The sequence below is a fragment of the Periplaneta americana genome, chromosome 12 (genome assembly GCF_040183065.1).
Source record: "Periplaneta americana isolate PAMFEO1 chromosome 12, P.americana_PAMFEO1_priV1, whole genome shotgun sequence".
NCBI lineage: Eukaryota > Metazoa > Arthropoda > Insecta > Blattodea > Blattidae > Periplaneta > Periplaneta americana.
Window position 1 is genome coordinate 46446490 of NC_091128.1, and position 18781 is coordinate 46465270.

The 18781-nt window shown below is 35.4% G+C and overlaps 1 protein-coding gene across 1 annotated transcript in view; it reads left to right on the forward strand.

Moving 5' to 3' along the window:
- Window positions 1–17974, forward strand: part of LOC138710378 (probable tyrosyl-DNA phosphodiesterase) — a 38299-nt gene extending 20325 nt beyond the window's left edge. The window contains exons 6-10 of the mRNA XM_069841258.1: window positions 1650–1820; window positions 4840–5122; window positions 8307–8422; window positions 14496–14721; window positions 17693–17974. Coding sequence (XP_069697359.1) covers window positions 1650–1820; window positions 4840–5122; window positions 8307–8422; window positions 14496–14721; window positions 17693–17827 — 931 coding nt within the window. The 3' untranslated portion in view covers window positions 17828–17974. The remainder of the gene's footprint in view (window positions 1–1649; window positions 1821–4839; window positions 5123–8306; window positions 8423–14495; window positions 14722–17692) is intronic.
- The last annotated feature ends 807 nt before the right edge of the window (window positions 17975–18781 follow it).

Genomic DNA, 18781 nt, shown 5'->3' on the forward strand with positions numbered 1-18781 from the left:
GTTGGCTACCATTGTGTTGTATTATATTAGGTCTGAATGCGTGTGGAGGTACTGGTGTCCTCTCCTGCAGTCAACGTGTTAATTTCATTGAAGTAGTATAGCTTTCAGAAGTTCTGAAAGTTTATCATTTCTGATAATTCCAGAAAGGTTTATTCAGTAGCACAGACGAATTATCTGAAATCTTTAATTGTGGACTGGACAAGGAAAATGGTACATGTGCCAAAATGACAATGTGTGGGAAAACACAAAAAACTGTATATTTGCAATACTATTTAATGTTTTCAACATAAAGTGTCTCAACATCCAATTAAGTTCCCTGCAAAGATATTGAGCTGTGAAATAATCCATTACTGACAATATTGTGTACTGTAACTGACTCCCACATTACCAAAGGCTGACAACGATATAAGTGCCATGTATAATTTCCTTGAAAACAGTACAAATAGTCTAGTGATTTGTGAATATTAAAAGATAGAACACTAACAGTTTGATTTGTAAGCATGAGAAACTGTTTGTTTTTCTTACTGGCACAGATCCTTATAAAAACATGGTACTTAGTGTCCATGAAATCTAGCATTGCCAGAAGGTCTGCCTTTAAAGAGTTCTTAGGAGTCATCATAGCAAACTTCTCCAGATTTGTAATAGACTGCAGTGTTCGTCCTCTTCTTAGAACCTGACATGTCTTCCACTGTCCAGAATCACTCAAGTTATTCCTGGTAAGGACCAATGTTGGATGATCACAAGCAACTTTAATCCATGATACTTGAGTAATGTGCAACTGTCTAGCTTTTATTAATCAGTTAATCTTTTAGTACTTTGATTTTTATTGTATTTGTAAATTTAATATTAATTGTAATTATAATTGTAAATCTATTCTTAATATTGTAGTTGTAATCCCCTGGTAGAGAGGAAGAGAAGGCCTGATGGCCGTATCTCTACCAGGTTAAATAAATAAATAAATAAATAAATAATAAATAATGTTAACGTATTTAGAGCCCTATCAGCTTCTGAAGCCACATCCAAGAAGTCTTCAGATTTAATTGAAATCATTTTGAATGGTTTTTTAATTCTGGCCGACCTTACAATGTCCTGCATCTCATCAGGAACCATGGCTTTACAAACCCTCTCCCTTAGCAGTTGTGTATGGTTTCCCTTGCTGCCGTAGTTGCCTATTTTCTACACACTTCTTTGCCATAGATACTTTTATAGTTAGTGGCCTGTTATTATCCATGATAAATGCTACATTCACTGCAGATCAACACAGCGAGTAACCCTCCACAGAACATACACTAGGTGGCACTTATATCGTTCATCAGGACTATACTACGGGGCTTATATCGAGTGCCATCTAGAATGCACTCATTCGACTATATGGAAGGATGTTTGGTATATATTTCCATTACTTTGACATTGTTGCTGCAATATGTATCACATTTCATGACAAAAACAAAATTTGACCTTGGAGGCACTTATACTTTTTCCATGTCTGCTCCTCAATTGAGACTTAAAAGTAATGAGTAGCTTTTGTTCTGAAATAGTTCATGTGCATATCTAAGACTGATCATTACAAATCAGAAGGATTTTATTTTTCATGACTTCATGACTTTCCAACTTTGGCACATAACTATAATCACTGCCTTATATTTCAGGGTGTGGGTGAGTCCATCTTGTCCAGAGTTATCCCCTGATTCAGATACAGGATCAGGAGAATCCCCATCAGAATTTAAGGCTGATCTTCTACGTTATTTATCTTCCTACCATTTACCTGCATTACAAGAGTGGATGTCACGATTAAGGAAAACTGACTTCTCTGCCATCAAGTGGGTAAAGTTTGTCTCTCTAGTAGGTTATGTTCGTTGCTTCAGAGATTTACAGTGTAGTTAATTTATGTATTACCAGTAGGTGTTCTGCTTAGTCAAGCTAACTAAATTCAGACAAATTGTCATTGCTACTGTGATAATTACGTCATACATTTTGCAACTTATTTTAGCATCATTTCGATTTACTGTTCTTCAAATTGCATTCACTATCATTAAATTTTTTTTCCTTCCACTTCTTACCTACAAATTTAATTTCTTATTGCTTTCTTCTTTCGTCATCAACACAAATTACCTGGCAATCTTCTATAGATGGTTTACCAGTAGAAGAATAAATTAAAATATGTATGTGAATTTCTTACTGCTGTAGTATCAACTACATAGGACTGTAGATTGTGATATCTACAGGCTGCACCATAAGTCACTGTATCCCTAGATTTAACATTGATGGTAGTATAAGGTGCAGCAGAGGAAATTTATGTTTTTCGATTGGCTAGTAAAGAGGAGGGGTTAAGGTTTCCGCTGCTTACTAGTAGACAGCTTCGATTATGCAGTGTCAGTAGCCATGCACCTTGGAGCATCGAGTGTTTGTCTCTGAAACTTATATTGAAACAAATGTGTGAATAAGACCTGTTGGACAGGTCTCAATATCAGGGAAACTCAGGCAAGTGCAGCTTGCAAATGTTCAAACTGGGAAGCAAGAGTTCCACACTGTCAGAGAGCCCTTAATTAATATACAAAGGTGTACATCTTGGAGAGAATCAAATCTTTTTCATCATATGTGATTAATTCTCTGCATGTTTTTGACACCTTGGGCTGGCCTCCTGAAGACAAAAATTCTCCAGTTCAGCATAGCAGAAATAAAAAAAAAGTCTTGTACTTGAAGAACCCAAGCCAGTATAATGAAAAAGTGGATTAGATGCTCTTTTAGAAGAGTGGGCAGAATACGAACTTTTGTTTGCCTCAATTAGGCCTACTCTTAATCAGACTCTGAAGAAGATCATCTACTCCAGACTGTGAGATAGAAATTCATAAATTTTGAGCTCTGTGTACTCTAATCATTTATACTTTTCACAGTGATGTGTAAGCAAATAGCATTTTTTGAATAAATACTACCAGTATTCAGAACACAGAAGGATTTTATGGAAACTTACGTGATGATTATTTATGTAAACTATGAGGCGTGTTCTTAAAGTAAGTTCCAAAAGGGTGTAGTAAGTAAACGGGAAGATATTTACAAACCATTTTTGTTGCATTGTATTCCCCACACTTCAATTACTTCTCAACATAATCTCCACCATTATTGAGGCATTTATCGAGTCGTGGCATAAGTCTTTCTATCCCCTCATTGTAGAATTGCGATGCGAACCACTCCCGCACTGCTGTTTTCACTTCATCGTCGCCATCAAAACGTTGACCACCGAGGAACTTCTTGAGGTGCAAGAAGAGATGAAAGTCACTCGGAGCCAAATCTGGGTTGTAGGGAGGATGGTCAATTTGTTCCCAGCCAAATTTCGAGATGAGATTTTGGGTATCACAAGCTGTGTGTGGCCGAGTGTTGTCATGAAGCAACACAACTCCGTCGGTCAGCATCCCACGTCTCTTGTTCTGAATTGCGTGACGGAGCTTCTAGGTCTGACAACAGGTTCCTGTATTAATGGTTTCACCCCAAGGCAAGAATTCGATGAGTAGGACTTCTTTTCTGTCCCAAAAAACAGTGCACATGATCTTGCGTGTTGACATGGTTTGTTTAAATTTCTTTTTCCTTGGCGATACAGTGTGCCTCCATTCCATTGACTGCTGCTTCGATTCAGGTGTCATGTTAGACATCCAAGTCTCATCACCTGTCACGATATGGTCAAGAAACTCATCGCCTTGCTCACTGTAACGTGTGAGAAAGCTCAATGCACTGGAAGCTCGTTTGGTTTTGTGTTCCTCGGTGAGCATCTTGGGTATCCATCGTGAGCATAATTTTCGATATCGTAATCGATCTATCACAATTTTGTAGAGAACACTCTGCGACATTTGTGGAAAATTCGAGGAAAGCGAAGAAATTGTGAACCTCCTGTCGTCATGAATTTTTTCATCGACAGCACGCACCAAATCATCATTGATCAAAGATATGCTGCTCGTCATGCGCAGAGACGCGGCCCTCGTTGAACTTCCTAACCCATCTCCTGACCATTCCATCACTAATGGCATCATCACCATACACTTGACAGAGTTGACAATGAAGTCAGCTGGTTTGATGTTCCTCGCATTCAAGAAACAGATAACAGACTGCATCTCACAGTCGGCGGGGTGCTCGATCACTTTAAACATTTCAACTGATCACAGCTAACCACACACACACGGACTGAAGCTCTGAAACTGCATGCACAGCTTGCCTGAAGACTGAAGAAGAAAACAGGCATGCGCAAAATAACGATTGCAGCGATGTGACGGCTATAATTGAAAACGGAACTTACTTTAAGAACACGCTTCGTACTACCAGTATTCAGAACACAGAAGGATTTCATGGAAACTTATGTGATGATTATTTACAAGACGCTGGCAATTCCGACATTGTTATATGGTTCAGAAACGTGGATTCTGACTAGAGCCCAACAGAGAAGAATTGAGGCCTCTGAGATGAGACTCTTAACGCCACTAGCAGGATTTAGACTACAGGACCATAAGAGAAACGAAGATATACGTCGAGAACTGAATATCGAGAGTGTAATAACTATAATTGAAAAATATAGAAATAATTGGTACGACCATATAACAAGAATGCCCAACGACAGGATACCTTTCAGAACATGGTGTTATAGACCTACACGAAGAAGACGAGTGGGAAGACCAAAGAGACGTTGGAGAGACCAGTTTGATGGATAAAATTCTGGAGGCGGAACAGGCCATCGGCCTAAACCTTGAAGTTATTGATGATGATGATGGTGATATTTATGTAAACTAAAACTTAATTACTTCACAATGTAAAACTGGGACTAATGATTAACTGTATCTTTTCCTCTCTTTTAAGGGTTTGCTTTGTGGCATCTGTTCCTGGCTCTCATAAAGGCTCTGACAGCGACAAGTGGGGGCACAAACGTCTTGCCTACTTTCTGAAGAAGTTTGCAACTATTCCTTCCCTTTTGTCCCCCTCTCCAAGTAAAGAGAACTGGCCTGTCATTGCACAGTGCTCATCCATTGGCACGCTGGGAGCCGACCCTGATTCTTGGATGTGTGGAGAACTGCGAAGTAGTATGTCACAGAAAGTGTTACTGCCTGGGGACATGCTTCAGCCTCCTCCACCGTTCAGAGTGGTGAGTACATTTGAGCTTTTAATTTAGGGTTTTATAAATATTTAATTCCATTGAAATCTCGTTAAAAGTTGGGTAACATCTATAACCTGGTCAACAAAATTAAACATATTTTTTTTAATGATAAAGAATGGGTTATTCTTATAGCATTTTTCGTGCTGATTTCAAATCTGTTTTCAAACATTTTCTATCACCCAGGTTTTTTGAGTAAATATATGAAATATAATTCAAACTTTTCTAGTATTGATACTTTGTAACATTTTACCTAAAATCATATTTACTTACCTAAACTGTTTGAAATAGAGTTTAGGTTACACTAGGCTTGAGAAACATCTCTTTTGAGTGTCCAGCACTAATCTGCCAGAATATTTGGATCCCGTTTTTCCTGGTAGAGTCTTTCGATTTCAAAAAATCCTGGTGAAAATGCTCCACACGTTTGTTGCGCACTACCCGAAGGTTTTGAGGACAGAAAAAATAGATGAGAATCAAAAAAAGTTATTTTGAGATACAAATTACATCCCTTTCTCTGTAATTTTCTGATGTGTGGTTCCTAGAAAGTAACAGTCTATTGAATAATCCTTAGGTTCCCGGCATATCATTGGAACTGAAAAAGGTATATGACGGGATCTTTTTTAGCCAACCGTACACATCTGCGGAGTAATGGTTAGGGCGTCTGGCCGCAAAATCAGGTGGCCCGGGTTCGAATCCCAGTCGGGGCAAGTAAATGCTGGGTAACTTTTGGTGCTGGACCCCGGACTCATTTCACCTGCATTATCACCTTCATCTCATTCAGACGCTGAATAACCTAAGCCGTTGACAGTGTCGTAAAATAACCTACTTTTTAGCCAACCAGTTAATAGAATTACATGGAGTACGAGTACAATAGATTTCAGGGGCCCAGTTCCTGTTCTCATCTATTTTCCAATCAAAATAACACTCGTAAGCTCTTTTAACTAGTGTAGTAAAAATTCGCCTGTGTGCTTTCAGAGTTAACTAACCACAAACTTAACAAAAATTGTTTATGTAATTAATACAGTATTTCGAGGTATGTTTACTTTTATAAGCTACATTTACTACACTTAAAATTAGAACAAAGAAAACAGGTTATGAAACTTGTTTCATGAATGTAAGTTCCAAATCAACTGAGAATGAATACTAACTCTCACAGTCTTATGAGGAATAATTTATCTTTTTTATGAACTCTGATTTCACAGACAAAATTATCTAAATTTATAGATAAATTGTTAAAGCAATAAAATGAAATAAATATTTGAAATATTTTCTTTTGATTAGCATGTAAAGGACTTCATATAGCGATAAAAATAAATCAATTTTTCTAAAATTACAAAAACATGGTGGGTGTTACAAAAATTCTGACTTCATTTTTGGAATTGGCAGATCAAATTACATAAGGAACAGCAGAAAATTTTAATTTAACAAAATCACTGTTTACCAGTGTAATTAATTCAGTACTATGACTTAGTGACTTTAAAATTTAAAATCACACCATTAAATGACTATTGATATTCAAATCAACATTTCATTTTGTCCACACTTGTGGAGTAACGGTTAGCACGTCTGACCGTGAAACCAGGTGGCCCGGGTTCGATTCCCGGTTGGGGCAAGTTACCTGGTTGAGGTTTTTTCCGGGATTTTTCCTCAACCCAATATGAGCAAATGCTGGAGGTAACTATCAATGCTGGACCCTGGACTCATTTCACCAGCATTATGACCTTCATCTCATTCAGACGCAAAAGAACCTAAGATGTTGATAAAGCATCGCAAAATAACCTACTACAACATTACATTGTGATGAAAATCAGAAAAGTGTATGTTCATAATTTACCTGCGACAGCTGAGGATATAGCAGAAGTATTTGATATGTTTAAAAAAAGTGTGGGGTTGTGATCAAAAAGTGCAAGTAAAGTGAAATTGTAAATGATCGAGAACTATAGGGGAGAGGGAAATTGTATAAGCTGATGTGTAGAGATAAATATAATTAGGCTATTTATAGGAAGTGAGAATAGTGAGAAAGTGAAAGTGAGCGCAAATAGGAATGAGTGAAAATAGTGAAAAAGGGTTAAGAGAAGTGAACAAGTGACAGCATAAAATGTACTAACTTTTGAACACTGGAACAATAAATGAATATAAGAGATAGATAGGAGAAAAGGTCAAAGAACAAATAATTCAATATGATAATCTATAGAGAAAAAGTGAAAGTGAGATTTAAGTGAATAGTAGTTAGAGGAAAAAGGGGGTTTGAAAGACGTATATAATATTGGATATATTAAGATTAATGATCAAAAAGGGAATAGCAAATGAAATGTTGGAGAAATACTGAAGGGGAGATTGAACAAGTAATAAAAAAGGTAGATAGTGTAATTGGGAGTTTAATGCAAATAATGTATTACTGTAATATGTTAATGGTGGCACCGGATACAGAAATGTGAGGTACACCATTACATGTAAAGAAGTGCTGTGACGAAATATATCATATCATATCATACTTTCATAATTTTCATATAATTACGTAATTTTGCTTAAAATATTAATAAAATGAACTTAACAAAATATATAAGTTGATAAATCTGTCTGATCAAAATAGTATAAGTCCTTAAAAATCGCTGTAAATATTAAAATAATGAATTCTTATTGATTTAGTTGAATTAAGCAGCCTTAAAATATTTAGGAATGAGTTCAGCTCAGTAAAACACATTACCCCATGATCTGACATATTTGTGTAAACTTTTAAATGCTTGTATCTCAAAATGTGCTTTTAGTGAATTATACTACTTTTCCCTGGCACTATAGAATTAACATAGTGCCTTCAGTACTCATGTTGAATAATTTACTCATTTACTTAAGTTCTTTTTACTGTATAGTAGACAGAGTGCCTATTTCATGATGTCTATCGATTATCTCGGGATATCCCAGTTTCCCTCTTTGATTCCACCAATACCCTCCACCTTTCTTTCATTTCATCTTTATCTGCAATAGATGAAAATGGGCTGGGTTGGCCTACATATCAGCATCAGTTTCATGAATGTGAAATTATAATTCCTGCACCTATTATAATAATATTTCTGTTTGTTGCTCCATTTGAATAATCTGAGTTTTTTTTTAACAAATATTAAATGAAAAATAACCTTCTGTACCTATTCTTAATATGTTATCCTTTTACTTGCAGATTTATCCTACTCTGAGTAATGTAAAGAACAGCCATGAAGATTTACTTGGTGGCGCCTGTTTACCTTATTCAAAGAGAACCCATGAAAAGCAAGAATGGTTTAGGAAGTTCTTGTTGTAAGTATTAATTCTGAATTTACATTGCAACTTAACCTTCTTCATGTGTAATCTGTCCCCCTTTTTTTCCTTTCTTTTCTGCCAGTAAAATATGTGAATATTCATTATTGTATATTTGCACTACTCAGGTTTGGTAGGTAAACAGAGGCGAATAATTGTCTCTTTACATAATATATGCATTCTTTATGTTTTAAAATGCACTTAAATCACGTGGTAATTGATGCATATAGAAAATTAGGACTTATAATCAGAAACACAAAAGAATTAAAAAATAGAAATGCTATTGATAGTCTATATAAAACTCTAGTTAGGAGTAAGCTAGAGTATGCATCTGTAATATGGTCACCTCAGTTCCAGTCCCTCAGATGCAAATAGAAAGGATACAGAAAAGATTTTTACATTACCTATATTTTAAAAAACATCACATGTCGTCTTATGACAAGCAAATTTCATATAATCAGTTACTTTATGAATTTAATTATAAAACTTTAAAATCTCGACGATTAATAAATAGTCAAATTTTACTCTATAAGACTGTTAACAGTATATTGAATAACTGTGATTTTCTTAAATTCCTTCAGTTCAATGTAAAAAAAAACAGAATTACGTCATAGGTAACCTTTTGTTATTCCCATTCCTAGAACTGTTTTCTTCAAGAACTCTCCATTGTTTGTTATGTGTAATACTTACAACTCTCTGTGGTTCTCAATTAGATTTCAGTTTAACAGTTGAAAAATTTCATACAGTATTAAAAAGAATTGTATTTCCTTAGATATTTAAATTATGAAGACGTGTATTATAATGTTTTTACTCTAGTTTTTAAATAATTATGCATCATTATATTGACATTTGGCACTATATTAACTGCAGTATTATATTCTAGCATGTATTACCGTTATGTATTTTCTTTCTTTTGGTTGTGTTGTTTGCTTTGTTTTTTTTTTCTTACTATGTATTTTGTGTATGTATCTGTGTAAGGCACCTGTAATTGGAAGCCTGCTTCTGTTGGTGATGAATTTAAATAAATAAATAAATTTATCCTTTTATTTACTAATTCTGGGACCTGGAATATAAGCCACAGTTAATGGGGATAACTTTTCATCCAGCTGACGTCTGTTTAGCTCTACTATAATATTGAAGTTAATAAATACATTGAAAAATAACTAATGGAGGATAGCAAGAGTGAAATGCCTTATCTATCTTTCTACTTTCTCATACGAAGTATGAAGATTTGTGTTTGTGATACTGCAGAAAATTATTTCGAGATTTTCATGGAATACACGTTTTCAGTATTTGATACGAAAAGAGTGGTGTTTAGTATCTGTCTGTCTGTGTATTGTACAGTTGTTGTTTTCTAATGCCAGGCGTTTGACAATAAAGTCATTTGACCTCTTGCACTCCAATATTTTTCAAAGATATTATCATGGTCAGCCACTGAAGCACAGATTTTGAGGTGTTCCGAATCCATTTGTTGGTTTGAGTTGCACAATGGGCAGTTAGGGGATGAAATATTCCAATTCTGTGCAGGTGTTTGGCCAAACAATCAAGGCCTATTGCCAATCTAAATGCAGCTACAGACGATTTTCGTGTTAAATCCGGAATTAACTGTGGATTATGATGCAGAGAGTTCCATTTTTTCCCTTGAGATTGTGTTATCAAATTTTGTTTGTTGAAGTCTAAGTATGTGTATTGTACAGTGGTCCCAAGAAAAAATGTTTGGACTCTTGTTCAGGTCAAAATCGAAGTTTTAAAGTGAGATTGACTTGTTTCAAAGGAGTGTTGGTCGTGATCTGTCACTGTACAATTGTTTGATTGTTTTTACAACTGATCGTTTATTGCCTCAATTGCTGAATAGTTGTATGTATAAGAATATACAATATATTCCTTTGTTAACTGCACAATAGTAGACTGGAACAGCTTACCTGCGGCAATCTTTCAGGGTGGTCTTCTCAAAATCAATACATTTAAGAAAAGGTTGAGAAGATTAGACTGAAAATGTAATTGTAGTGCAGTGTAATTATCTAAGTTGTGTCATGTAATTAATTAAGATTAAAATGATATGTAATTTAGTTGATATGTAAATAAATTAAGGTCATATGTAATTAATTAAGATGGTATTTAATTAAGTTGATTTGTAATTAATTAAGGTGATATGTAATTACTTAAATTGGTAATAGTTAGGTGAAATAGAAGTAAACACTTAAGAAATGACGCATTCCAAACTTGGACAAACCATACCTTGCGTGGTAAAGGAGTTATTGTTTATAGTGATTTCCCCAAGGCTAACTCATGGGTAAGCAATCCAAAGGGCCTATCTTCCTCAGAATGGACCAATGCTTTAAAAATGTCGAGCAATATTTCGGCGGTTCACGCAATACCGGGCAGAACTCTAAGCACAACCCGCTGCCGTCATCCAGACTGTAGCAAGCTTGAAACACTTGGACACGTGCTTGGACAATGCCCTAAAGGCAAGCTGCTGATCAATGCTAGACATCATCGTGTACGACAAGCTTTGGCGATATCGTTAACAACTTTAAATTGGGAGATTCATGAGGAAGTAGGCTACATTGTGTATCATCAGATGGTTCTTTTAGACGGGCAGACATTATTGCTATCAACGGACGCTTAAAACGGGCTCTTGTTCTTGACCCTACTATCCGTTTCGAAAGAAACCTAAATCAGGCCACCAAAGTTGATATTGAGAAGAAGTCCATATATGAACCTTGTCTGCCGTATCTTTCTCAAAAGTACAACGTCCCTCTTAAACGATGGTCCGTCATTGCTTTGCTGTTTGGCAGTAGAGGTTCAATCACAAAATTCACATGGAATTATCTTAAGGAACTTCACATTCCTTTTGATTATGTAATGTCTATTCTTATAAATATTATCAAGGATTCTCTTCAAATATTACATCATCATCATCTCTATTTCAATTAATCAACTTATATTTGCTTTCAACAAGTAACTTTCTTTTTTCTTTAATGTATCACATCACATTATATTGTACATGTTTATTGTATTCAGGACCCTTGTGGTCACTCAAAATTCTTTGAGCTGATGTCTATAATTTAGAAATTTATTATTATTATTATTTAAGTTAGGTTTACTTTTACTTATTGTAGGCGGTATTATAGAATAGTTTTTATTTATAGTCCTAGGTTTATTGCATCTATTTATTTATAGTTAGAAATAAATTTAGATTTATTTTTATTTTATTGCTGTAATTATTGTAGAATTATATTGATATTATTGTATATTATATATCACTGCCACCGGGTGTACACCCAATTGTAGTGTTATTACATACATACATACATACATACATATATGCATACATACATACATACATGCATACATACATACATACATACATACATACATACATACATATATGTATGCATACATACATACATACATACATACATACATACATACATACATACATACATACATACATACATACATACATACATACATACGGACTTTTCGCCCACTCTATATTATATCTCTTCAGTTCTCTGAGTATCTCACGAAATGTACTACTTATTGCCTGTACATTTCAAATACTGGTTTACATAGTCAGTTTCGTAAGCTTATTTCATCATTACGCAAAGAGCAGCAAAAATAGTGGCTCACTTAATTTTTTAAGAAATGTAATATTTTTATAGCTTATGCTCTATTTTTTCTACATTCTCACAAAGCTTATTGTGAAATGAAGTTAACATGTATCCTGTGCATTTCATTCCCGTCATCAAAATGCTTTTTGTTTGCAGTTTTTTTAAGTATAGTACTCTAATCTTATGGTGGATGGCCAATGTGTTGTAAAGGGGAGTAGGGAAGCTACCAATACAGCATGATACCAGAGGCAATTTAATTTTTGCAAGAAGGGGTCAAGGAACACAAAATTTTTACATTGTTTTGTTTTGAAAACTCATTCATTACCCATTCTAACACTGTCTTGTTTTTTGCTTACTGCACTTCACTTACACTTTCTTCTCACCTTTAGAAGTGTACATTGATACCACTCATATTAATTACGTCATTCAACTTCTCTGGGATGCTCCTGATCAAAGTTGCAATATCCTCCTGAGGAATCAGTTCCCACTCTTCTTGAAGGGCCTCCCACAAGATCTTGTAGATTGTATGGATAATGTTGGCAGATCCTTCTTCCCAGATTACCTCACAGCTGTTCGATAGAATTCAAGTCCGGACTTTGAGCAGGCCATTCCATGACTATTCCTATCTCATTCTGGAACTGTTGCACACATTGGACCACATGCAGGCATGCAATGTCGTGCATCAGTGAAAAAACATAAACAATAAATGAAGCAAATGGCACAACATTCTCCTGAAGAATTTCCTGCACATACCAATGTGCCATTCTCAATGAAGACCAGTTCTGTCCTTGCTGTCAAGCTTATTCCAGCCCACACCATTACAGAACCACTCTGATTTAGTGAACCTCGGATATAGTGAACGAAATATGCAAGTCTGCAGAGGTACACTGTATCTGGAGTTGACTGTATTAGATAATAAAGGATGGTACTAGGGCAGATAGTTGCGATAGATAAAGTAGGATATAGTGAAAAGTGTAACTTGTAGTGTTAGTAAGGAACTAAAAGGCACCTACGAAATGTATTACGGAAATAATGGTTTAACATCGCAATAAAGTGGTAGGAAAATGTAAGTAGAGAGTTATGGTGTAAATACAGATGTGTGAAGGCACACCATAAGGGATACTGATGTTGACAATAAATATATCATATCGTATCATATATCATATCATATCGTATCATATATCATATCGTATCATATATCATATCATATCGTATCATATATCATATCATATATCATATCATATCATATATCATATATCATATCATATCATATCATATCATATATTAAGGATTCAGTATATGCTGGAAACAGAACGATGTAATAACATACATTAAGTTGTTATTCCAGGGAACACTTGAATGTTTTGGAACATAGAAGCAGACAGGCACTACTCTGCTTTAAAAGAAAACTTACAAATTAAACCAAACCCTTTAACTCTATTAAATATAGAGTATAATCTAAATTTAATAGAAGAAATACTGAAATCAGAAGTAAACACTGAAATAATGAAAGAATTATCTTTAGAGACAATTAATATTAGATACCCTCCACAAAACTGGCTTCATCATTACGTTCCAGAGAACAAGGTGCTGGTGCAGGTGTTACGTGCTGTCTCTTCTCACTTTATAGATCTCTTGGATATGGAACAAGTTTTGATGGAGAAATCGTTGCAATAAGTGAAAGTCTCAGGAATCTTCTATGCCACATCAATAAATTTAAGAATGCAGTTATATTGTCGGACTCCAAAGCAGCTATTCTATCAATAGTCTCTAAACACACACCTTCATCTCAAACAGCAGAAATAACTAAAATGCTCTCTCAATTAATAACATTCAATAAAAGAATTGTATTCCAATGGATACCATCCCATTGTGGAATCCTGGGAAACGAGAATGCGGATGCTTTAGCAAAGAAGGACAACACTGCTACTTACAGACCTGTTACTAAATCTACGTATTACTCTGTGAAGAGATTTATTAAATCTACATACTTAGACTTCAACAAACAAAATTTGATAACACAATCTCAAGGGAAAAGATGGAACTCTGTGCATCATAACCCACAGTTAATTCCCGATTTATCACGAATATCATCTGTAGCTGCATTTAGATTGGCAACAGGCCATGACTGTTTGGCCAAACACCTGCATAGAATTGAAATATATCAGTCCCCTAACTGTCCATTGTGTAACTCAAACCAAGCAGTGGATTCGGAACACCTCAAAATCTGTGCTTCAGCGGCTGAGCATGATAATATCTTTGAAAAAATATTGGAGTGCAAGAGGTCAAATGACTTTGTCAAATGTCTGGCATTAGAAAACTACAACAACTACTCTGCTTTTACAATAGATTACGTTTTATATTGTATTAAAGACTGGGATTTCTTGTGTATTTCAGAATAGGACAACTTTATGATTGTTTATTTTATAACAGTGCTATCTTTGTTCTCTCAATAGTGAGTGGAAGAGTGATAGGCGTCATCGTTCCAAAGCAATGCCCCACATTAAGACATACGCGCGTGTTTCTCCTTGTGGTCGTCATCTTGCGTGGTTCCACCTCACCAGTGCCAACCTCTCAAAAGCTGCATGGGGCAGAGTTCAAGAACCAAAAGGAAAGGGTGGTGGACCAGGCTTGTATATAATGTCCTATGAAGCAGGGGTATTATTTTTACCGAAGCTGCTGGTAAGTTGATAACAGTTATGCTTTTCTTATAATTTCCCCATCAGAGACCGTGAATTGTTCCTTTCAGGTGCTCACCCTTTAGAAAGAGTATTCAACTTTATCAGGCAGTATCCTAGAAAGATCTTAATTGACCATTTCAAGATGCAAGCATCAAGCCATTATCGAGTGAAAAGGTAACAAACATCCTGAGAGACAGACAGACAGACAGACATGCAAACAAAAATTTCAAAAAAGCGATTTTTGGTCTCAGGATGGTTAATTATATTGTAACTTTTTTTTATACTAGACAACAATGTAACTTTATTATCTCAACAATAGGATTTGCTCTCCACACAGTAACTCAGTATTCGTTAGTGCACTCCACTGACGACAATGGCAATTTACTTGGACTATTACGAACAACAATGAACTGTTAATCTTAACTAATATTTACAAAGCACTATTTACAACACAGAACGGTCAGTTCTCAGTTCACAGCTCGTTTGTCTTGGCTAGTTCTTCTAGCTCAGTCACTCGCGTTCACAGAATCTCGAACCACAGACCTTCAGAGACGATCCACTGAACTTCGAACTCAGGTCCCCCAACTGCGGTCCACTGCACTCGAACTCTGGGCTTCAGGCTCCACAGTTACGGACACAACTCAAGTCGCGCTCTGGTCTCGAAGCTGGCTTCACTGCTACACAAGACTAGCTTACTGACTTTAACAACACTGCCTTACTGACGGGCTGAATGAATCACTTGCGTCTTCTCTTTTATAACCACAACGACGTAGACGAGAAGGTTCCACGCGTGTCCAGAGATAGCACTCTCGAACAATCCAGACCCTTCTCCTCTCTGCCAGCACCAGATGGGCGCGCAACCTCCCCTCGCGCGTCGCAGTAGTACACTGCCCCTCTACCCTCTCGGCATCCAGATGCTCCCCTCGCCGCCACACCTAAGCGACCAACGGACACGCGTTCGAACCCCGGTGTAGCTGTCACAATATTATACATGTTAACACCAATTATTTTTGGAAAAGCGAAAATTACCAGAAAAATTTTGATTACAGATTTATTATTAGTATAGATAAAATACATTACATACTCGAACTTCTTTCTATGATCGTTTTTGTTAACATAATGTATTAGTCATAGTGACATGAAAGAAATCAAAGTCTTAAAATATTTTGAACTCAAAAAAATTCAGGCACCACATAAATATTGTCAGGCATCATGGTGACCTGGCCTCCAGGATGTCTGTCCCTGGCTATCACAGCTTTTTGCTAACTTTGTAGTGAAATTATGCCTTGTCATATTATAAAGTTGAGAAAATGAAGAGTACAGGAAAAGAACATGCTCTGTCCACTTTAGCAAATTGTTCAGGAGAACGGTTTAGTACAGTATATGTTCTTTCCCTATGTGCCAAATCTAAAATCTGTCCTAATGGACTGTTCATATTATCACACTGTTTGATTCATAACTTTATACTACTGTACATGGAATCCTATTCCAACACAGCATAACTCACTTTTAGAAAGCGTGGACAAAGCACGTTCTTTTCCTGTGCTCTTCATAATCTGTATTGAAACTCCTCTGATATAATAATTAGGGACCGGATTTTTATGTAATTACATATTATATTCCTTTCAACCTAACCGTGTATAAATAACAAATCTTTGCGAATCTTGTAATTACCATTAATATATTAAAATTTGATACATATTTTTACATATTTACCCCACATTACATATTATGGCTTAGTATTACATAAATCTACATATTTAGGGGTTTTATTAATTTTTACTTCTCTGAAAGGGGGGGGGGAAACTTCTGCTGGAGAAGTTTACAATTTGAAATACACAGATTTAAAAAGCCTTTTTACCTACTCAAGAAAGGATATATTTCAGGACGAAACATAACATCTTTAGTTCCAGGAAGTAATAGAGGCACTCACCCCATACCGCCCACTGTAAATATGAGTGAACAAAAGGCAACCTTTCTCATACAACTATCTTGTATTGTAAAAATCACTCAGAAAGTAGCGTTGCCTTCATGCGGTGGATGGGGCGAGGATGACATGATTTGTCTCAAACTATAATTGTTCTGCACACGTCTTAACAAGTCGTTCCCATGCAATTTGCAATCTTACCCACTCTCTTCCTAATTCTTCCAGGGAAAACCTATATCAAGTCTGACATGAGACTTTCAGGTTACTGCTTAACCTCTTTATTTTAAATTTAGTAGACCTATATGGAAATGGAATTTTCCGAGTATTTAGAAAGTATGGTTCTAGGCTGGAATAATCCTACCCTTCTGAATGAGACAGAAATATCGCTTTTCAAACAACAGTTTGTAAGTGCCTATAGTTCGAGGCTTTAGTAGGTACTTTGTTTCTTACAGGGAGCAGCTAAAATGCATGTGTCCCACATCTCCTCTTATTTTCTCATAATCCAGTAAAGTGAAACAGTGCTTGCAGTACTGTTGTGTCATTCATTTCACTCAGTTCTCTAGTTTTAGTACTTACAATACCTATAAAGTGCAAGTGAGTTTACCTACTGCTTTTAACTAACTAAAATGGTCCCTGTATCTTCAACCCTAACGACAAAAATAAAATCATGGATTGCGATGGACGAAGCTTTCACTACAGATGGAAAAATAGTAATGTGTCAAGTCTGCAGTAAAAAAAGTCGGGTGCTCTATGAAATCACTACTGGAGAGTCTTACCCATCCTATACCTGCCAGATATTGATATTAAATATTTTCATGATTTTACATATTTTGGTACATATTCAGCTTATTTTTCTTACATAAATATGTATATATTTCACACCTTGATATTACATAAAAATCTGGTCCCTAGTAATAATGATGGTGGTGATTGTGGTACATTGTTCACTGTACCAACAGGTGAATTATTTTTTTATGCACCACGTAAATTGCATTGCAAATATGGTGCTTAATTAATATGCTGACTTCATTTCTTTGTGGTTCAGGTGAATGAGTCAGTTTTCAACCTGGAAGGAAGTGCAACATCTGAAAAAAATCCTCCATTCCCGCTTCCATGGGATTTACCTCTCTCAGCATATGGTGCTAATGATAAGCCATGGGTTAATGAATACATGTTGTAATAATAATAATAATAAATTCAACGTTGTGAGTGTTGGTACTGGTTACTATGAGGAAAAAGAAACCTTTTGCTGCTCAGGTAAAGTAACAATCACATGTACTTTTAAGAAAAATATCAAAGAAGTATGTACAATGAAATATCTTGAATAGCAATTTTTTTTAATACTGTTTTAGTGAATGTAATTGTGTTGACACTTATACTTTGTACATTGCGCAGTTTACTGGTTAAAATTCTCGTGTTCATGAACACCACTGTGTTTATCTTACTACTTTCATTTTTCGATATGGCACTCAGTGTATTATATTGTATTTTAAAAAAATATAAAATTTTTACTATTATCATTTTTTCTTTTCTGAAAAAGTAAATGATCGCTTTTAGTAATACAATTACCACCCTCACATTTATGTTATTTTACCGTGAAAAACAGCCTTCAATACAGCTGACTCGGATCATCAGTACCAAAATTACAGAGATAGCAGAAAACTTTAAGTGGAGGTGGAGAACTTAACCTGTAGCAGTACATGAAGGTAAGGTCATCCATGAGCCTCCAATTCAATACAGTACTTTAGTGATTAGTAAGGAGCGGATTCTTATGTAATTAAATATTTTTCTTGTGTGTGATAAAACACAATTAACAAAGTTAAAAATTCCGAATGTCAAGTTTCAAGTTTAAAACCCGAATTTTATTTCACATAAAAACACATATTTTCACAAAAAATTTATGTAAATACATATTTTCAGGAAATCTATTATAAACACATAAATCTTGGAGTCTTTTTACTTAAATAATTTTTTTACAAGAACTTTTAAATATTTTAAAACTAAATCAATTATATCACTCAGAAGTACGTTATCTTTTTAAGAATTCTTGGTTGCTTCGTGTTTCTATGGGCTTGTTGTATATTCGTGATCCATTTTTGTAATAGTATTGCCTCAAGTTCTGAGAAATGCTAGG